This window comes from Phalacrocorax carbo, chromosome 20, assembly GCF_963921805.1.
Source record: "Phalacrocorax carbo chromosome 20, bPhaCar2.1, whole genome shotgun sequence".
NCBI lineage: Eukaryota > Metazoa > Chordata > Aves > Suliformes > Phalacrocoracidae > Phalacrocorax > Phalacrocorax carbo.
Window position 1 is genome coordinate 8,353,985 of NC_087532.1, and position 22,885 is coordinate 8,376,869.

The 22,885-nt window shown below is 42.9% G+C and overlaps 1 protein-coding gene across 5 annotated transcripts in view; it reads right to left on the reverse strand.

Annotated features, from left to right (window-relative positions):
- The window catches only part of SPEN (spen family transcriptional repressor), a 67,776-nt gene that overhangs the window by 13,488 nt on the left and 31,403 nt on the right, over window positions 1–22,885 (reverse strand). For 3 of the 5 annotated variants that reach the window (XM_064470028.1, XM_064470027.1, XM_064470032.1), the window contains 7 exons: window positions 9,917–10,077; window positions 8,639–8,839; window positions 7,617–7,768; window positions 5,118–5,243; window positions 4,427–4,540; window positions 3,108–3,221; window positions 1,404–1,504 (listed from right to left, as the gene is read on the reverse strand). In XM_064470028.1, coding sequence (XP_064326098.1) covers window positions 1,404–1,504; window positions 3,108–3,221; window positions 4,427–4,540; window positions 5,118–5,243; window positions 7,617–7,768; window positions 8,639–8,839; window positions 9,917–10,077 — 969 coding nt within the window. The remainder of the gene's footprint in view (window positions 1–1,403; window positions 1,505–3,107; window positions 3,222–4,426; window positions 4,541–5,117; window positions 5,244–7,616; window positions 7,769–8,638; window positions 8,840–9,916; window positions 10,078–22,885) is intronic. The other 2 variants (XM_064470030.1, XM_064470029.1) reach the window with 1 other exon arrangement.

Here is a 22,885-nt window from a genome sequence, read left to right on the forward strand (position 1 = left end):
AGGAGCTCGGAGGAGGACTAGAAGATGCAGAATCTCAAGACTCACTGCAGAGCTTGCTCAGTCACTCCGTGATTCATTCATTATTCCTAAGTATCTCGTTACGACTGCATGAGCATAATGACAGAAAAGGAAAAGCAAGACTAACGTGTACCCAAGCATCACGTTGTTCCAGAAATCAGTGTTCTACTCAGAAATCATTTCACAGTGAAGACAAGCCCAGCTGACTCCTGTGCCTTAAAAGATACTGCACTTCTCTGTTCTGAATATGGTGTAGTTCAGAGGAAATTATTACTGACTGCTTGCTGGCACATCACAACATCTGGCAAGGACTGGGGAACACACACATTCATTTCTGTTCTGCAAATCCTGATTGCCAATTTCCAAACCCTCCTCGCTTTTAAAATCTGGCAATTTTGCGTATGTGTTAGGCCAATCTGTTTTGCTGCAAAAATCCAATGAATTTATTTAGCTCACAGGTACAATCAGTGTCACGCTGGGCTTACTCATAGGTAAACCAGAACCCTAACAATTAAGCCAGCCTCTGAGGGTAATAAAAAATGCACCCACACGAAAAGAAAATGCTTCCCATAGTCATTAGTAATAAAAACATGGGTGTTTTTTCAGCCACTGAAGGAAAAAAAGCACTAAATGCGAGCGCTTCTGTGCCAGGCTGCTCTCAGCCAGTGTCTGCGGAGGTTAAGCAGCCGTGCAGGGGGAAGACAAGCCTTTGCAGCATGTGCAAAATGGCCCAACACTGTCATGACAGATGCTGCACAAGGACATCAACACATTTTTCATGCCAAATAGCAAAAAACCAAATTGCAGCCTCACTCATATTTAATTATTTTATCAAGTTAACAAACTAAACTGTTGAAAAGGGGTAGGTGGAATACCAAATTTTACTCTCTGCTCAGCAGCCGAGAAGCAGTAGTTTATCAGACTATATATACACCCATTAACATATGCACTTCTCTTGAGGATACGGGAAGGTATTACAGATAAGCTATTCTTTGCGTTCCTAAGAAATGATGACCAGCTCACAACTGTGTCCTGGCGACACACCACAGAAACCAGATACTAAATACACAGAGCAGGCAGACGGCCGAAACCTCCTCCCAAGTACGAATTTCAGTAACCAACCACACTTCAGATGTGTGATATCCTGCTTTTTTAGTCTGCATAGTTTAAGTCTAACCACCTAAATTTGTTTTTAAAAAAACCATATTGAAGAGGTAAAAGACTTTAAAAATATCCTAAAATGTTGTTAATAGAACTTTAGAGAGAAGGATGAAGTTAGGAGGAACAAAAGCAAGTGTTTAATAATTATGGCCTGAAGAAAGTTTAATTGCACTTGAGACGATGCTGGAAAAGTAAAGGACTGTGATAAAGATATTGACACATGCCTTCTTTCTGCCAGCATTTCATAGAAGTCTCTGATATCTTGACCCGTTTTCTCCATGGAATGATAAAATGCCAACTGACTTTCTCGATTTGCAAAGTCCACCTGAAAAATAAAAGGTAAACCACGTTCAGTGAGAGAAACATCCCATTTTGACAACATTTCACTGCCTGCTGCAGACTCTGGAGATGGGAGCAGAACTGAAAATGGGGATGATAATATTTAACAAATAAAAAGTCAAACCCTTCTCAGGACTGCTCCTACGCATCCCCAGGAATAAAGACCTTTCCCTCTTAACTCAGTGCAGCTGCGTGGTGCTATTCAACTACCTCCTTACTGGGGTATTTCGTTGTAGCTGCCAGGCCAGAGCCTTCTGTTCAGTAAACCAGCAGGAAAAATATACCTTATTACCGTGGTATTGACATTTTTAATACTATGACTCCAATTACAGTTCCAAAGTCCCTTTCACCTCAACGCAGTGCTACAGCAGGTTTGCCTGGGGTAATACAGCAAGGCAACAGCAGGGATGGGAAGGTAACCAAGCCTCCTGAATCGCAGCTCCCTATTCTAGCTACTCGAGGAGTTGATGTTTTCTAGCCAAGGGTGACAATATTAAGAAGCTAAAGGCATAGCTGATGCAAAAAATTAAGGATTAGAGTGGATTTAGCTATGTGTATGCCACATAATGCAGTATTTTTAACATTCTAGTTCCTCTTTTGTTTTTTTTAGATCAGCCTAGACATTTGCGTAACCACAGCAGCGGAGCACAGACATACACATGTTAAGGGTGTTGCTTATTCCGAAGTCGCTAAGTAGCAAGACCCACAAACACAAGCTATGAAACTCTGAAATGATCACACAGTTTACTGCGTATAAAGGCTACTTATACTCAACCACCATGCTTAGAAACTACAGCATATCCAACTCCTAACCCCCACGGGTATGAAGTTGCTGGGTTAATACACCAGATGAGAGATCATGCTTGAAATCGTTACCCACTCTTTAGGAGAGAAGAAAGGAGGAGGAGGAAGATAATTCAGAGGGTTGGCTGACACCTCACGTCCCCAGTTAGTGGAACTGATGGGACAGTTGTAACAGGTATATCCACATTCTCCCAAATCCAAGGCATCCTTGTAAGAATTAAGTGTTGCTCCAGAAAGAAGAACTTTCTATCTCTTTCTTTTAAAGTAGTGATTTTATTTTTTTAAATCTGTGACAAGGAAGGAGCTGCCACTGCAAGAGCAGACTACGGCATACAAGGCACTGCAGACCGCCTCGGCCAGGCCAAGAGCCTGGACATCAGCACGGAGCTGCTGAAATGCAGCGATGTGTTACCCCGGAGGAACTCGCACCCTCAGATTTTGCTTTTCTAACCTGACAACGGACAAAAGTTTGCCTTGGATTTGGGTAAATGAGGTAGTAACACGGACACCAACACTCAGGAGCTTAGAGAGACAAGTTCAGTGAAACAAACGGCAGAATACTGGAAAAGGCTTTGTAAGTAACAGTTCAAGATACCCTAACATCTTGATAAGCCGAGTCTAAAAAAACTAGTTTCAGCCTTTGATGTGTGGGACATACGTGTCCCGCTAAGTATTCCTTTCGACTGGCAGTCTGCAAATGCCAGCATTTAAGGGGTAAGGCCTAAATACAATTTGTTTCTCTCTCTTTTTTGTTTTTGTTTTGTTTTGGAGGTCATTCTGCACACCTTAATTTTATTCCCACCGATTTTCCTCCCCTTGGTCTCTTTTACAGCTGCTTGTGCATATTCAATCTCATTGTAGAGAACCAGGGCCATGCCTTTTAAGCGGTCAAACACCACCTGTAAAAAACAAAAAAACAAAACAAAAACCAAATAAGAGCCTCATCCACAGGACTTAATGTCAGTCCCAACAAAATCCTAAGTCATGAGGATACCAGTGAGAAAATAATTTTTAGCAAGGTAAATTTCCAGGCTTTTCTGATGAGGCATATTGTAATGAAGAGACAATAAAAGGACACGGGACTGCTTTGAATTGTGGATATTGTGGCTTGAGGTATATTATGCCTTTATTTTGTTTTTCTGTATTTTACTTTTTTTTTTTCCTTTGGTGACTGAGTTTTGTAGTTTCTCTTTGTTTACTTTCAGTTTTTTGAAAAATTTCCAATGTGTTTTAGGGGGGAAAAAAGGTAAAGGGAACATTTAATCCCAAAATGGAAACAGTTTTTGTTATCACAGTCTGCAGTACCACTCGTCAGTTGCTAAATGCCCAATTTCCAAACATTAGCTTCCTTTAGCAACATAAACTTATTATTCAGGCAACAACAGCTACAACAAAGAATGTCAAAGCTGCAACACAAACCCACAAAAATCCTTTAAGGAGGCAAGACCCTGATCCTGCAAAGATTTACACACGCTGCTTAACTTTAAGCACATCGATGTCCAGCAGAAATACACGGGACAACCCACACACTTAAGTTTAAGCATGTGCGTAAGCCTCTAGCACCGACCCAGAGTGGGGCAGGTAACGTGCTCCCGCTGTGTGATGCCGGTGCGTTGCACAATCATCGACTTTCTCTCGTCTTTCACGTACTGTTGCCAGCGTGACTGTCCTAACTGCTTTTAAAAAGTCTTTTTTTTTTTTTTTTGTCTGATGAAAAAAGTATAGTTATGTCTAATTATGTGATTAGCACGCATGCGTGTAACTACGTAATTAGACTGCTGTTCCTCCAGTGTTAGCCTTCTAAACAAATTTTATTGGTGAGAGACTGTACTGCACAAGAGCAACAAATGGTTTCCAATACTCATTATCTCGGCTCATTCAAAAGACTTTTTTTTTTGTTTGCTTTCAAAACACCAGAAGCGACTGCTCTACGTATCGGATCAACAGGGTGCAAAGCTACGGAGCCCTGTCGGCCAAATTACACCCCAGAGAGAATTTCTCTACCTGAGCTATAAAGCCCTGGACAGTTGGGGTTGAAAGGACAGGATGGGAAGAAAGGAAGACAGTAACAACTTCAAACCACACACCAAAGCCTCCCACCTACCTTTACCACAGGCCCGTATCGGCAGAAATGTCGAGTTAAATACTGATCCGTAACGTTTGTAGAAAGACCATCTAACCACACGCAGTTTGTAGGCATGCTCTTTCCAAAACCCAGCTGAACACAAAAGGGCAAAACTTCCATCAGTACAATTCACAAGCGTTAAACTAACTGAACAGAGCACGCCTAATTAAAGAGTTATTTGAAGAAAGCTAGTCATTTGTACCGATTTTCTAAAATTAGCATCTCGCGCAGGTGCAAGCAAGACAAAAATCAAATAGCAATTAATGAAAATAATTCTGCATGCTTAAACAAATACAGTGTTTGACAACATTTGTTTCTTCTAGGATTTGAATGTCTGGAAAGTGACAGGCTGACGGCTCTGGGGACTGACAGCCTCTCTTTACCATCCGTACCGGTACAGCCTCCCCGTACAGCCTCGCCAGTGCGGGCCTTCAAGGCCAGGGCATGTCAGTCCCCGAGTCTACTCAATCCTGGGGCTCCTTGCTGAGACAGCCAACAAAAATGCTGATTAATCCCAATTATGGTGGTGCTTGAAAGCACCATGCCCTGATCTGACCCACACATTAAAAAACACTTTTCTTCCAGAAGCGATGCTGCTGCAAAATATCCTATGATGTTGTAAACCGAAGTAATGAGGAGAAGGATACAGTCCACAGGAGGATTTCTTTACCTTGAGCCGGTTATTTCCAAGATATTCCCCATCCATCTTCTTAATTGCTTTACACACACTTGCAATATCACAGTACTGCAGGAATGCGTACTGGGGAACACCGTTCACCTTCTTAATGTCGATATCCTGGGGAAAAACACAGAACAGAACAACGGACAGTCAGCAACAGGCCAAAAAGGACATTCAACAGTGTCAGTTAGATCTAAGTGGACTTTTCTTTGAGACACACACACACGGCATAGCAAGCACTCTCTAATTAACATTTTCTTCAGAGGGAGGATTTAAACAATGGAAGGCAGTTAAAAACTTCACTGTTCTGCTGTATCTCACTCAACGGCAAAAACCAAATCCTTACTGACGCAGGGAAAGCTCCTCATAATGCAGATTTAAATTCAGCCCCACAGAAGTAAGCCTGACCTGATCGACAAATGGCGGCTTTCATTTGTTAGTATTACGTCAAGAAGAGACAACTCAGAATCAAAGAAATACAGATTAATTTTCGCTCACAAAAGCTGAAGAGAGAATAACCTGCTCCGACCCTCATTTCTGAGCCAAGAGGCAAGCAGGGTTTCTTTTCCAAATAAACACGATCCATCCTGTTCCTAGAAACAGAAAGTGATGCCGGACTCGTCCCTCGAACCAACTTGGCACTGACACGGCAAAGGCAAAAAAGATCCTCAACTTTTATCGCTGCTGGTATTTGATCCCAAGCCACCACAGGCCCGTTCAAAAGTAAGCACAGTCATGAGAAAGCTACAAAAGCCTAATAAAGGCTGATTTTAATCAATTTTTAAAACCCAGCAAGCCTGGAGTTGACCTTTGGTTAACATTCAAGCTCAACACTAGTTCTGGCAAACGTACCGAAAGCCTCTGAACAAACTCATGATATTATGATTCATTCAGAGCTGAAAATAGAAGGTGGAGTGTTTCGTTTTATTTGTTTAAATAGCACAAGTTTCCTTTGTGAGCTACGTGCCGATGCCAGCACACAAATTTAAGCACAAACATTCCAACATCCAGGACAGGCTAATTTCATGGTTAATAAATTTAGGCACAAGGCAGAAGTTTGGTAGAGTCTCACCCAAGAGATCTTTACCTGGGAAAACAGAAGTAAACAGGGAGATTTACACAACTATTAGACTTCTATAGCCCTGGCCTAATGCTTTAAGTGGAATACTAATAGAGGACTGCATTTCCAGGAGTCTGAAGCACTACTGCAACCGTGGCAAATTATACTTGACCACTCACCCTGGGCAAGCAATTCCTTCTGACAGGCAAATAAAACATCATTACTTTGCTCATTATCCATCAGAAAGGTTATAAAGCTGGTCCTTTTTGCACCTGAGCTTGTAAGTTTTCATGGAAACTGTGCAAGGCAGCACTGCTGCCAAACTCTGACTGATTAATGGTGTTGACAGGACAGCACTATTTCACAGAAAAGCCAATTTACACGACAGTCCACTACCGCTGATAAGCATCTTTATCAGGACAGCTCTCCTGGTATAACATTAGAAATGGGTTTAAGCCGCCACAGACACTGCATGAATTCATAAATCAGTGTTAATGTCAAGGATAGAGCAGAGGCTGGATGCATGAGAGCTGCCAGACATCATAAAATGTAAATATTTTATGTGTCCACATCATATACGGAAGCACACCTCCCCTTCTTTTTTGGGGGGAGTATATATGGGGTTCCTGGTACGTGTGACTGATATCTCAATGGTTACGGAAGTATTTCAGAGCAGAATGAATAAGGCACAGCATGTTCATAAGCAGCCACAGCTACCAGAATAATATTGCACAGTGAGCGTGTAAAACAAACTATCGGAGCTGCAGCCTAGGTTCAATTAATTAAACTGACCGTGGATAGCTACTTTACTTTTCTGGAAAATTTCTCTTAAATGCAGTATTGATATGACTTGATAGAAAGTGGCATGAGGAGAGGAGAGGGGGATGACTGCTGCTCTATCATTCAGATAGGCCTGCTCAGCTGAAACCCCAAATCCCACAGGTGTCGTCGCTAATCCATCCACTCTGCGCCTCTTCTGCCCTACTGTCAGGGCACAGACTGCGCGAGCTGATGGCTACTTCCACACGCAGCAGCTAAACCCTTTGTTTCAGAAATCAACAGGAAACTGAGACTTCACAGAGTTGCACTGATTCAACATGAAAATAACATCAGGCATACTCACGTCCCAGCTACCTGGTTAGGCTTTTCTGCAAACACTCTGAGCTAGCAGAAGACGTATTTCTTGTAAATCCTCTGAGGACTGTTTCTACTGCTAAGTTATCCCCTCAATATAAATGAGCTAAGATTTCACTCTAAACACAAAGAAAAGCTTTCAGATATATTCTATCAAGACGAATGACTCAGATTATTATATAAAGACTGAATTATCTGTCACCGACGTTAAGATTTACCACTGCTGGCAGCATTTTACAGGTCTGTGCAGCATGAACGGGCAGCGACACCCCACCTAGCAGAGAGAATTCACGTACCACTATCCCACCGAAGCGCTGAAAGATGTTGCGAAGGTCATGGTAGGTGGTTGTTTTCTCCAGGTTGCCGATGAAAAGAGTTCTTGTTGCTTTTGGGTGAAATTCATCTATCCTTTCGTCCAAAGGACGAAATTCATTCTCACTTTCCGTTTCTAGAAGCAAAAGAATGCAAGGCGTTTGTAATGCACGGAGGTGTTTTTCATGTGGGTTCAGTTCACATCAATTTGGCTGTTCAAGTCTACTTCCTGACAAGCAGATACGATCTGAACGAGAGTAACCAGTGTCTTTGACAAAAATACGCAGTACTACACTTGTGAATTCTGTTATTTACATGGAATTTGGAATCTCTGCATCCTACCACTGGGTGAGTGCTGAGGAATCTGAGCATCCTCAGGAGAAAAGCAGCTGCATACTCCAAGTGCTTCTCTAGAAATGTATTCTTTTAACAAATATTAACACCTACCATGCATTCAAATAAGACTTCACTGTACTTGGGAGGGAACAGCACATGGAAGTTTGTTTTCACGAATCAATTTTTAAACAAGCAACTGAAGTACAGACTAACAACCACGTGCTCAGTGCTATAGTCTTCACTGGTTGGTCATTGGGGCTATGCTGCCTTAGCCTCAAAAATGCAGCCGTCGTTAGCCATTTTAATTAAAAGCAGAAAAACCAAGCCTGTGAGGACTCAGTGCTGTGCTTACACCACCCACTGGCTTCTGCTCTGCTGAGACATGGAAGATGAGATTGTTTCTTCCAGCAGCCAACAGATCTCACTGTTTGAGAGGATGGCAGGTTTCCTTCTCTGAGGTTTCAGACTGGAACTCTCTCCCTGTTTGACCTAAGAGCATCCACTCATCTTGCTCTGGAATTTGTTCTGGCGTATTTCCCAGTTTCTGTAAATTATGTTTCTGCAGAGAGGCAGTTCTAACATTTCTTACTCCTATGCTGCCTCTTTACAACAGTCCGCAAATAAGCCCAGAGCAGCCACGTGTCCAGTGCAAGAAGGGCATGGACCTTACCTGGCCCTATCCAGGCCGTGACTTCAATCTGCATGCCAAAGAAAAGTTTTCCTTTTGAGGCATTTAGTGCTTTTTCCTGGTCTTCCTGCTGTCGGAAGAACACCAGTCCATACCGTTCCTCAGAAGCCCCGTGAATCTGCACCGACGTCACCTTTCCGTACTTCTTGAATTCGTGGAAAAGTCCATCTTTAAGGCTTGTATCTAAACCAACAAATAGACATTAGTACTATAAAAACATATTTTTTTACCAATTTAATACCACAATAAAAGACATAAAGAAATCTGATCTTCCTTCTGAAATGTGACTTCACCCAGTTTAACCTGAATCTCAGTGTTCAACAGAAGTGCCTTTTTAATTTTGGGTGTTAATTTTGCCACTGTCAAAAGCTTCTGGCTGATCTTTCTCTTTGCCTTGATTTTTAAACCCAAGAAACTACACATGCAAGGTGTCTATTGCTAAAGCTGGCAGGGTATGGTTATTACTTCTAAGAGGCATCCAATTCGAGTTGAAGAAGAAATAAACGTCGTTACTTCACTAATAATGCCACATGGATACTGCGTAGAGCAGTTTTCCAAAGCTAGGATGAGGCACCTGGAACAGAGATGAAAGGAATACTACAGAAATGAGATCTATAGAAAGAACATTAACATTGCGAGGTATGCCGCTCTCGAAGTTAATACATATTATGGTAATTCAGTCAGTGCCTTTGTATCCATAAATTACAACTGTTTTACAAATGATCTCATGCTGGTTTTTTTTTCTGTGGGATCTCTCCTGCGTTCAGCACAGGGAACAGAGAATGATCATGGGCACTCCTCAGTGTGTGGTTTCTTGCATTATTTACCACGCAATATTCAATGCCATTATGAATATGCTCATGGGTGTTTTACAGCTCTCAACCCTGCAACAGAAAACCCTGGCATTTTTGTATTAAGAAAGAAACTGAGGCACGGCAAGACTAAACAGCCCGAGTTTTAAGTGAAAAATTTGAGATGCTTCAGGATTTTCCCCAGGGAAATCCACATTACTCTTTCAAAGCATCAGCTCCAGTAGCTGTAAGCGCTCAAGCCCCAGACCCGCACTAGGGACCCGCAGGACTTCTCACAGATGGTCACTAATTAAGCAACTCGCCCACCAAGGCAGAAGCAGAGAGAGAATCCTGTCCTTGGAGGCACCACACAGCTGCCATGTCAAAGATACAATAAAGGTTATTTCACCAGTCCCTAACCTGCTTCCTAGTCCTTTTTTCCCTATTTCACTTTCCCAAGTGAATTTACCTGTTGAGCGCACTGGAAGATTTTGAACCTTGATCCCAAAACTTTTCCGGGGTTCATCTTTCTCCAGAGATGGAAGCAGCTGGGACGCGGGTGCTGGGACAGCTGTCGACTGAACTGACCGTGCTGGGGACTCGTCACTGGAGCTGCTGCTGGAGTCGCTGCTATAAACAGCATGAAGGAAACGACAGATGAACGCACGGAGACGCAAAGCGATCAGAGGACACAGGTAGTTTAATTAAAAAGCAAAATGTCAGGGTTTTTGCTCATCTGCAGGCCTTTCTCTCTCCTTTGCTTGATGCAGAAAATCCAGTTTCCATAACAGATCCCAGTTATACACAGGAATTCAGAGTCATTCTACAAATATTCTCCTACGAAGCCCTCAGAGGAGACAGTCAAGGAAACAGAATACGGGTAAAATGTCAGACAGATCCTGTTACGCGCCGTGACAATAGCGGAGATTTAATTAAGTGTAATACAATGTTGTATCAGCCTAGGAGCTGTGTGGGAAGACTGGAGAAATACAGAGAGGGTACGCAGGTCTGCCAAAGCCTAAAAATCCTCAGAGCTCTCATGTACAAAAAAAAAAAAAAAGAACTATTATCATGCTCTCAGGCGCTGCTGTCAATCTGAGAGTCAACCCTAGAGTTCTCCTTATTGCCTCCTGCACATCTTTTTAAAAAGATCCGTACCTCTGATGATAGGAAAAGCTCACGCGTGAAAATCGCAGCAGGTTTTTGCTCAAGAAGAACCTAGGCAATGTATGAACCAGCAAATACCATTTACAGGCTCAGCCTCAACGGCCAACTTCAGGGTATGAAGAATTCAGATCCAAGAACATCTTTTATAAACAATAATTATGGCAGAACAGGATTTGCATATTAGATCATACAGGGAGTCAATCTAGTCTGCCGACTCTTGACAGTGCAGATCATTAGATGCTTCGCAGGAGAGTAAGAAATACAGAGAATAATGTTATTAAAGCTTGCCCAGTGGGGACACGTCATCTTCTTCAGTGGCTGATTTCTTCCCCGAGGCATGAGGGCTTAGAACATCGCTAAAAATAATTTTGTCTGACATAACCCTGGAGACTCTCATTCTCCATTACACGAGCAGCCATCTAAAAAATTCTGCTGGAATTTTAGCTCGGAGGCTGGAGGGGGGAGATGTGCCACGTATAAAAATAACCCCGTCAGTTTTAAATTTGCTATTTTCCATCTAATTTTTATGTTCCTCTCCACACCATATCAGAAAAACGAGACGCAAGCTTCTCTTTGTTTTTACCTTAAATTACTTGATAGGCTTCTTATGCTCCCCCTTCACATTAAACCATTTAACATTTTCTAGCCTTTTCTCAGGGAAATAATTTCAGGCTTCTAATCATTTTCATTATTTGATTTTGTGACCTCTTCTACTACACTCCTTTTTTGCGGGTATACTGTTTATATAACGCCAGGGTAACAGCGACAGAGTCGTTTTTCTTAAAACATTCCAGAAAACTGCTTTTTTTTCTGAACATCTTGGTGTAACGAGAGCTGTGGCACATTACTAAAAGCCCCTGGGCTCTGGCCCCATTATATTTGGAGGCACAGAAGAGAGGGCAATCTCTGTCCTGAAACGCTTACAAACAATGGAAGGAGGATATAAAAACACGGCAGACCAAAAGAAAACCAAACAAAAAGGTCAAAAATGCAGAAGTAGTCATAAACACGAGAAACTCTCCTCGCAGTCTCACCCTCTCCTTACAACCCTCCCGTCCAGCTGACATCGAGCCACCTCACAGGTCGGTGCCTTTCCCACACACTCTCCTCCTACTCCTCCATCCCTGGAGGAGGAAGGTTCAGCGTTGCTTTGGGAGTGGAGAGAAAATAAAGCCATGCCAGAAAAGGAGTGAAAAACTGAGCCCTTCCTCTGCCCTTCTCTTCCGAGGCGAGCTCAGCTACACGCTCGCCACGGGGCAGCCGCCCTGCACCACCCAACCTGTTCCCTCATCTACAATAGTGTTTCCCCTTCCAGCCTGCAGTCCCTTGTGCTTCTCAGCTTGGAACTTCCTACTGCCAAGATGCCCGTCCGCTGCCTCATTTTCCTTCCAGACTTGTAAACCACCTTTCTTTTTGCCTCACCTGTATTTGTGCAACCTGCTTTCAGGCCCTCTGCATGAATAAACTATTTCATTGCTAAAAGTGAAGCACGCTGCAGCTCACTCTTCATCTTTTGCCCATTTACCTCGTTCCCGCTGCCTCCTACCTTTCTGCTAACTCTGGCAATGCTGGATCACCTCAAGTCCTCATTAAATTGAACAACTTCTCTACAGCATCTTGGGAAAAGGAGGACAAACCCAGCCCCACATGAACAGCCCCTCAGTAGTCTCACGGGGTAACATCAGCAATTGCCTTCTACTACGAAATAAACTGGCAAGGAATAGAGAAACTTAGTTTAATACACAAATATAGTCAGAGAATGCGTGTGGGGAGAATCTGAAAATAATTCCCAAGCTGAGAGCAGTACCGCGTGGCTTACCGTTCCCCTGGGGAGGGCTAAAATAAGATTTTAGGGCCACAGCCAGCCTCTGCCCCATGTGCATTTTAACTTTCCCTTCTCATGTCTTGACGCTTGGTATTATGATCAACTACGTACTTCCTAAAGCACTTTAAATATTCTACTTCACTAAGACTGTATCTTTTAAGTAAGAGGCAGCACTGAATTTCTATTTCAGCAGTGCTTTAAAATGGGAACAGGCTATTTTTAGCTTTTTTTTTTTTTTTTTTTTTTTAATGAGGATGTTTAAAATATGGAACATGCTGTTAAATTCCCAGCATTCCACTGGGTAAAAAAAGATGATCTCCAGGTAACACCGTAAGACATCCAAGCAATGAAAGAGCAGTCTAAGAGGGTGACAAATTCTACAACAAGAGTTTGAATTCCACACAACTTCGAGAAACAAAGATCATGCTGATAATTTCCACTTCCCCAGGGAGTTTTAGGGATACGTGTCCCTCAGCAAATCAAGACTTTCTGAGACATTCCAGAAAAAAACTTCATTATTTCCTGACTCTGTTTTTAGAAAGAAAAAAAAAAACTGGTAGCAAGAACAATTCCCCTTTCTTCAGGGAAAGCCTCATCACTTTTCCAATTGAAGAAACGTGGATATAATAATTCAAAAGTCAAAGGTTTTATGTTCTGTGAACAGAAGAATGATGGAAGAGTTAATTATAGATGCTGTGTCATCCCGTTATAGCACAGAGCAGAATCAAAATAAAGCATCTGACAGTGAATTATGTGTAGTCTCAAGCAGGAAAACAGAACTCTTTTTCAACCTCCCCAGCTTTAAAAATACACAAAGCTAAAGCACGTAAGCCGCACAAGGACACGTTCCCAGAACACTAAAAGGAGAATATGGCTTTTCTTCTCCCTGTGAGTACTTTTGAAAACAACTCTCCTTTGCCAACTTGCAGAAAGTAAGTTATTAAAAATTCTTCTAGCAAACCTTACTTTAGAAGAAACAACTTGGGGAAATTGTAACCTGGGAATATAACAGATAGGTTAAAACAACAGCTCTGATAACCTCCTTCTTGAAAGTATTTCGAGTAATCAATAGGTCTTGGGGCAGACAAAGAAAATGGCTTTGTAACTTCATTTTGCACTTCCGCTAACAGTATTAAAAGCGTGATGATTTTTTCCAGAAGCAGAGCGTGCTCTGGCACACAGCCTTTTCCCAACACGGGAAAACCTGCTCTTCAACATCCATGTAAACTCAGCGGAGCAGAATGCCAGCACGCAGCAAAACTGATCTCCTGAGCTGTCACAACACACGCCTTTCAACGAGAGGGAGCCTGTGCTGGGAATTTGCTTTTTTAAACACCTCAGGCTTACAGCTTCAGTTGCCTCTTTGGTGGTTTGCAGACTTTTTCTGGTGACGTACGCTCATTTATGAAAAACTTGGAAGTTTTAACCAGGAAGGATTTCAGATGCTCTTTCGTCCAGCACAGAAAGCTTCTAAGATTAGTTTCACTCCAGCTTTTATCATAGCAATGTAGAGTAGAGATTGTTGATTTTACTGCTGGAGATAATTCTTACTTTAATAAGGAGGTGGACATGAAATCCTTCTCTTAAGCGTGCACTCTACTGCAAGCAGTTTACGAGCCCTTTTAAAATATTAATCTGCCCTACATAATTGCCTACAGTGTTTTACACATATATCGAATGTGTGCCGCCTTACTCACAGTATTTATCTATGTATCTATTGTGCATTAACCAATATAAAAATCTATTAATAACCCAGTCTTCAGATTTTATCCATACGGGTTGCATCCTGAAGATTCAACGTGTGAGAACCTAGCAATGGGGTTCAGCTCACAAAAATGAGCCCCAAATATGCCTGGTTTTGGTACATGCAGCTAATCTAGCACGCAGAATTTTCCTTTTCTTACTTACAACTACAAAGGTGACATTTCAAATCCTGGTGCACACATCCCATATAACCAGTTTCCACAGAAATACCTCGTTTTCAAGTAATTGCATTTTGCAGTTCCAGTAACTATGAAGTTACATTCCATTTATGCATAAAAAATGCAAGCACTTGAGCAAAGAATACAAAGTGAGCCATTCTCTTTGTTCCCCAGCAAAAAGGAGATAAAAGAGACTCCAAACCAGTCGATGTCACAGGATACCCGCTGCTTTTCGTCAATGGCAGCTGCGCTGAATCAAGGGATCTCACAACCTGCCCTACCCTTTTGCAATTTTAAAATGTGGGACAATTGTCATTTCTGCGAATTGATTTGAGAACAGTGAGTCAGCTGTAAGGCTGGTGTCTACCATCCTTGTGGCAAGCAGGAAACACGGTGGCCTTTGTGGAAAATAAGGCAGAAAGAAGCACCAACGTGCACCATGGGTGATGCGCGGCCGAACTTCAGGTTTAAAAACAAAACTAAACCAAACCAACCTCCAATTGTCAGGGCAAGTTGAGAAACAAGCCACCTAAAATCACTGGAAACCTTTTTCATTTTTCAAGGCACCGTGTGCCCAATTTCAGCAGGGGAAAAAAGTAAAAATAAAATAGTTTTTTTTAATACCTGCCTTCAAAAATGTTTAACCAGAACTGGTAAATGACCCAGGAGTCTTTTTATGGAAATATGCAGAGCGATTACCTTTTCTCCTGCCAAAATTAGCTGACATCAGGAACTCTGCCTAGACCAGCTATGATTCAATACCCTGTCAAAATAATCTCTAAGTAAAGATTATCTCCTAAAAAGATCTGTTCCGGACAATAACACAGGACAACCTCCCGCAGCACGCGTCCCAGCTGACGGCAGGTTATTCTCACGGCTGATGTCAGCAGCAGATTCCCAGGACGGGTCAGGAAATCCAAAGTTAATGTACAGTCAGAAGCAACAGGAACGTTTTTTTTTTTCTCTCGTCACTCCCTTTCCAGATCCGAGTTAAGTCACCATAGATGATCTCTATGCAAAAAACACCAGCTGCAAAAGTCAGCTAGTGACAGCGCTGTGTGCTCATCAGCTCTACCCAGAAGACACAAATCCTTGTCATACTTTAGATATCATCAATAGGCTTTGGAAAGAAACTGCCAGTTAGATTTCCTGGACCTGGGAAAACAGCACCAGAAAATTGGTCAAAGTATCCTGAACACACAAATATCTTGACTGGAAAAAAAAGTTAGAATTAAAAAGACCCGATTATGGCCAGCCGACACCCAGCCCTCAGACCACACCAGGTCACTGCAGCAGTCCAGATGGCTGTTCTGCCACGTCTGAGGAGGAATAACCACGATGAAAATTCAAGAGGTCTGGGCAGAGGGTTAGCACCTCTTTGCTGGAGCTGATTCCAACACTGACCTAAATATGCAAGGGAGCAGCAGGTAGTTGTTTCGTACACACAATGCATCCTGCACACATCAGTGTATTTGTAAGGAGAAAAAAACATTTCTCACGTCTGCGGAAATAAATATGGAGGTTTTTTCCTTAGTTAAAAGGAGCTGTAGAACCTGAAGGTAAAGATATCAGAAAATGCAGTCAAACATCTGAAGTTTGTTTGTGTGAAGAGATCAAGAGGTAACAAGTCGTTACCATATTTTGCAGACTATGGGCGAGCAGCTGAAGGGGCTCAGCCCACACGCGCATACCACAAAGAGCTTGAACTCTGCTCTTCCACTTCCTAACAAAGCTTTACATTTTAACTAAGTATATAAGCAGACTCTGTCCGCTCAGCATGAAAGGGTGGAGAAAGCAAGCCAGAGAGCAGAGTGTTACACCTAGTATCCTCTTGGTGTAATTACCCCGTGCCCATCACCCCGGCCTCCAGCACCTTTGGAGCTCGCAGTACAAAGCACGCCGGGATGCGACTGCATGACATTCTTGGCACCCTTTCAAGCCGCTGAGAACTCGCCACCCAAGGAACTTTGGTTTGTACATATCACACACACAGCCTCAGAAGTATTTAACAACACACAGCTACAATAAAACAACCTACTGAGGGGAAAAAAAACCCAACCTGCTGCATGTAAGCAGAAAACAGTCTCAAAAAGCACATCACAAATTAAAGCAAAGAGTTTACTGCTCTGAAGAAAGAGCATTAAATATTACAGACAAGTGAAATTAGGACATGCTCTTTCCCTCAACTTCTTCTGTCTTACCACACCCAGAAATGAGACTTAAGAAATCTCCTGCTAGGCTGGAATCCTAAATCGAAAGAAATTAAATTAAATTATGTTTAAAGGCCATGGGAAAGCAACACAACCGTGACAACGCACTGCCTTTCAGCTGGCCAAGTAACACTGGCTGTTTGCAGTACTTCTTTCAGTCTTTGACCAGTAAGTTTTTTGAGATACAGTCTCCAGATAATATTTGCTATGTATTTAACCCACATCAAGTGACTAGCTTATTAATATCACATTTTAATTTCTGTGACAGAACATATTAATATATAAATATTAATATATTTAGTCATTTTATTATGATGACACCTGAACTTTGATGAGAAACAGCAGGCTGAAATGAATCACAGAAAAGACAGATGTTGCTCAGAAGGATGGAGAACTACCCTCACCCCCAGAACCACCCTTCCCCTGGAGCCACATGCTCTGAGAGCTTCAAGACAGCCATGGGCTTCTTTTAATTCTTTCCTGCAAATAAATCATCTATTATGATCACTAAAAATATGTATGTTTATATTAATCGCCGTCTGGCTGTTGGAGACTGCGCCCAACCCACAGTTGGTGTTATCACCTCGCTCCTCGACCTACGTCCCTCTGTCCTCAGGCTTGAACTTCACACAGCCAAAAATCAGACACACTAACCTGGAAAAAACAAAATGTCTTGGTTACAAACACATCAGCCTATCTACGTAGCAAACAGCCAACTCAGCAGCCACAACAGCTTGCTACTGCTGGGAAGATGTTATCCAAGCCCTCTGCTCCCCGCGCTGGCTGTTAACTCAGCCGTGGATGGGTTTGGTGTTGAGCTTGGGAGCAGCTGGAGTTGCCTGCCTCCCCGGCTGCCGCCTGGTCGAAACACGGATGCTCCCGGGAAACGGTGGGACCGCTCACGCTCAAAAAGGAAACTCCGGAGGAAATGCTTTCTCAGTAAACAGCGACGGTGGTGGAGCTTGGTGCTGGGAAAGATTAAAGTCATCAAGGCCTTGAGGGTGAAGCACAAAGCCAGCTCTTTGGTGTAGCTTTCCCACAATTACACTTCCATCCATGCAAAGAGGGAAGAAAGAGGGTAGGTGTGAGAATGTGCGAGCCCGAAGAGCCTCTGTTTTTTAACATTACCTTCATCAAGGGAAGCCCTGGGTCAAGAACCAGCCCCTGTGAGGAGTCCTGCTGCAGCCACCCTAAATTCCCACCCCCTCTGACCACACTGGGCTTCAGCCAATTATTTCAAGCACCACCAGGATCTGCCTGCAGAAGAGCTGCCGCTCAAGGCTGCCGGCACCGATAAGGCTGCGATCGCGGCGGCTTTTAAAAGAAAACAGAGTTCCCCGCCACAGCAGAGGAACAGCTTGTTCGGTCTCGAAGTAAAATTGCTTTCAACCCTTTGGCCAAAATTAGCGTAATACTGTTAAAGTAAACAGCTTTTGTCAGCTCTCTGCACATGATCTAAATTAATATTTTGCAAGCGTCACCTCAGAGCATATGAAATCTTTTTTTAACAAAAAAACCAAACCCCAACATTTTAGTCCAAGACTCATGGGAGATAGGTATGTCTTAACATCCCTGCATTGCAGATGGAAAAATAAGGTAAGAGGAGGCCAAGGGCTTTGCCCAAGGTCATTCAATGAATCACTGAGGGAGCAGGCTGAGGAACTTGATCTCCTGGCTCACAGGAGGCCAAATCTTTTCAAAATACTAAGAAAGCAACATTTAAAGGCAGCTTGCTGAACAACAACTGCACTGCTGTCGTGTAGGGATCTACAAAGCATCTTCAAAAAAAAAAAAAAAACCAAACAAAACCAACCCTACTGCAAGTACAGTCTATAAGCCAGGAGAGTAAAATGTCATTTAAAATGCAACCACTACTGCACTGAAGTATGTTACTACATGTTTACTTGAGTAAAAAGGAACTTCTTTTGCCTTAAAAGCGCTGTGAAATGATTTCCCAGGAAGAAACACTTCTTCATATGATGTTAGAAGCATTTGCTCTTAACTACACTGACATCGTGTTGAGCACTGGACATTTTTCAGAAAAGCCTTTTTCATACATAAGCTAAAAACAAAAAAGCATCAGCTCTGATTCGCCTCCAGGTTATTTCAGCCCTGGAGAGGTATAAATGTTTTTTTAACATAAAGCTGCTGGCAGATCACAGCAAACAGACCCACAGGATTCATTCTGTCTTCGTGTTTTAGAAAAGCATCACAACTTACCTTAAAAAAACCCCAAACCTGGCACTATTTTTATGCCCTACATCCCTGAGAGCTCTCATCTGTCTGCCATCTGGCCCCATGCATGCCCCGTTCACTCCACCCTCGGCCGCTCCTTACCTTCCACTCCCCGGGGCCGCTCTCCCTGCCTGGGCAGGCGGCGAGCCCCTAACCCTGCGCTCTGCCCTGCCAAACGACGGGTGAGATCATCGCCTCTCTCTTCAAGGCACTGTTTTAGCGTTACACAAAACGCCATTTGTTGAAATTCCTGATTCAGAGCAGTTTTGAAATGGTGCATCCTCTCTTACAAACAAATAGAATTGTTGTTCGGATGGGAGTTGCAATGAAAGGCATGCCAAGATACACAGCTGATAAACAATGCCTCTTAAGTAAAACTGGGAACATGCAAAGCTTAATATAGAAATTCCATTTACGGCAGATAACGCTGTGGAAGTTTAGTACTTCTAAAAATGGTCACCATTGTCCAAAGAGCAAAATCTAGGAGAAAACGGACAAAGCGACCCTAGTTCTCCACCAGAAATAAGTACATTTATTAAGGGTGTTTTTCGAACAGAATTTCTATCTTCTACAGCCTTTTAAAGAAACATGAAAGAGATGAAGGGAAGAGTAATTTCAGAGGGTTTTGTGTTGTTTTTTTTTAATACCCTTTTTTAGAGCAACTACAGCAACTGGAAGATGCTCACAAGCACTGTGTCAAACCGGAACGGTAGCTGTTATTCTCACATAAAAGGACTACTTAAAATGGAAGGCCTGGGAAAAAAAATGTCATTTCTGTGATCTCAGGCAGCATACGTTATAAAAGAGAAGACATTTGATGAGTTGTATGCTAAGGATTAATTTGCCATTTAAAAATGCAGAGAACAGATGGATCTTTTGGCTAGGACTATATTTGGGAATTACTTCATTTTCTGCCCACATGCAAATAAAAATACAACTAAAAGTAGAACTTTCTGTGAAATTTCATACGGGTAGAAAACACTTAAGTCACAAAAATGAAGAAAATGGACGATCTTTGCATGAAGCAGGTAAAGCGCTACAGCCTAGTGAACATGTATCACACTGGTGGGGAAAGCGTGTCTTTAACGTTTTTTTGAGCAGCTCTATAGAGTAATGCCAGCCTTAGAAATTCAAAAAACCAAACCAGTATCATATGCGAGAGTGATCCTCGCATTTGTCTCTTCAGAGTAACTTCTGAAAAAGCATCCTGTTGCAATTTAGTCCAGCAGTATTTGTTATGATTTAACGATGAAACCTCCACATGGGCAGACATCCAGGGACATTTTTGTTGACCACCACATTAAGATGTACATCCTGCTGCCCTCCCCAAAAAGCCTAGGACAGTTCCATCATGCCAACCGGGGATCATAAAGCAAAGGGCAAGGACTTAGATACTGGCAGGAAAAACGCAAAAGCAGGGAAAAACGCAAATGAAAAATGCCCTATGTCCTCACAACTCCCCAGCTTGACTGCCTTTACAGGGATGACCTCCACGCCACATGGCAGCATATAGTTACCAGGGCTCGGAAAGGAGGAGCAGCACGAGGCAATGCAGCTGATATGCTGGAGATACGGGACAGAAGAAAAGTCCTCCGAGGAATTCCCACACGCAAAGCCCACGTGCCCCACCTGCGTGCTTCCCTTATGGGATTTAGCGCCGACAGAGAGCAGACTTTAAAACCTCCAAAGCATAGCAGCACAGCGAGGCACAGTCTGCAAGCCACACATACAGTATTAATTAAGCACCTTCCTTCTTTCACACGTGATTTCTAAAAGTTGCAGGGAAACTGCATACTAAAAAGCAAACCCAACATAAACTACTTCTGAAATAATTGCTAGATAGCATCTATTTGTTGAAGAAACACGACAAGCCACTCCTCACTTCCCTCCATCTCAAAACAAACAAACAAACAGAAAATTTACACACCAGCATTTACCCAGCAAAGCCTCGACCGGCACAGGACGTCTTCGGTGTATTCACAGACTCCGACACAGGGATAAACACAGCTCCACGCGCATTTAGAAAGCGAAGAGGAATAGAAAATTTGTACTAACCCGATAGCTTCCTCTCTGTGACTATTCATCCTTCACAATCCAGACAACAGGACATACCAGGTGGTAAACAAACATTGAAGGGAGGGACTAACTTCAAAGCAACTGGGTAAATCTTACATAATTTGAGGGTTTGAGATCTTGCAGCAACCTCTTACCAAACGAGGTGTCAGATGATACAAGGAGGTCAAACCTGCAGCAGCCGGACTAAGTAGGGCACTTTGCATCTCTCCATCAGCCCAGTCCGGCACCATTTGTCCGTGGGGAGCCCGTGCTGCTCATTCTTGGGAATTCGCTTTCAGAAGGAGTACGGCGCCTTTCTTTCACACGTTGTCTCGCTAGGGAAGCTTTCTACTCTCAAACGGATGAAAGATAATAAAATAGGTGCCTGCCCTTGTTGCCAGGATCTGCTGGAGATGTGCCTTAATTATTCCCCTTTCTAAAGTGTTTGACGAAGCTTTTGTATTTTTTCCCCAGGTATAAAAACAATGAAGATTTCTGGACATCTGTGGAAAATATTAGGCAACTGTGGAAGAAATGAGACGGCCCTGAAAACCACTTCCCTCTCGTAGAAAGGATTCTCCAAAAGGTACTTCTGCTGCCATCCTAGAGTTCTGAGTGTCTTCTAGCCAAAAACATTGCTTTGAGCTGAATAATGCGACTGCACCCTGAACCCCAGACATTTTTCAAAAGAGAAGTATCTGAAAGGCTCCACGTTTCACTTCTCCAAACAGGAGAGAGGGCTCGCAGTTGGAAGGAGACAGGGTGTTTCTGAAACCCAGTAAGCATCGGGAAACGAAAGAACGGGGCCCCTACCTTTGTCACAGGATTCTTGCAAGGAGAAAGAATTCACGGAGAAGTCTTGTTTCTTAATGACCTATGCACCAAAAGGGCTATTTTTGTTCTTGTGTTAGGCACTTAGTAAGTAATAATGCAAGGTTTTCATGGTTTTTATTATTATGGCATCTATATAGGGCACGTCTCCCTCTGCCTCCTCTTGGAAACCCAGCTTTTGCTTCCCTTAAAGATTAAAAAAATTAGGACTACGTCCTGGCACATATAAATTGTTTCTATACAACACTGAAGCCCTCACTTCTCTCTGAGTCTGTGATTTTCCACTCGTAAACATGCCACATCCTCTCCTCTGAGCGGCATTACCAGCTGACCGTAATGATCTGGAGGGGGATATCTAATCACCCGCTAAGAAGCTTTCATGCTTAAAACCATGGTGGCATCATTAGCGGTTTCAGCGCTTGCAACACCGCAGCCGGACTGCGCCCGATGCTCGGACGTTAGGGGCAAACCTAAGTGCATCCGTTACAGGGTTAATTCAATGGGCAAAGAGTGACGGACTATATTCTTTTTTCTTTTCCCCAATAAGGTTTATTTTCCATTAATTCACATCCTGGTGACCTTAGTTTAAGCACAGCATCTTCTACCTGAAGTCGTTTTTAAGGTCTCACAAATACACCTCAAGGACAGCTGTTCTCCCAGTCCTTCGCTTTTAAGGGGAAGCCCTCCCGAAGACATTACAGTGCCTGCATCCACGCCTCTGGCAGAGCCAGAAACATCCTCTTTGGGGAAAAAACCCAAATTGCTGTATTTGCAAGTCTGACCTTTAAGACACAAAGAGACGCTCCGTCTACGCTTTAATGGAAACACGTATGACTGAACACTGGCGGCGGCTGGGTTTTTCGTTTGATCATCATAATGACCAGTATTTTTTCAGGAAGCATTCAATACAGCCTTCCTCTTTTGCTACTCATCCCTCTCCGTGAATACTCATTAGAAATTATTAAAATGCCCGTTATTGCAAAGGTCTTTATGATGGGAATCCTCTCCCCCACCTTCTGGTGCCCGTCATGGACTTGTCTCCATGCAAGCTGCCCAGACTCCATCATCAGTGGAGACAAGCAGCACTTCTAGACTATGATCCCTCTAATCTATTTTAGCAATGATTCACATCCGAGCTGTATTTCTCTCAAAGAAAAGGGAATCTGGACCATTTGCGCAGAGGGAGGCACCCA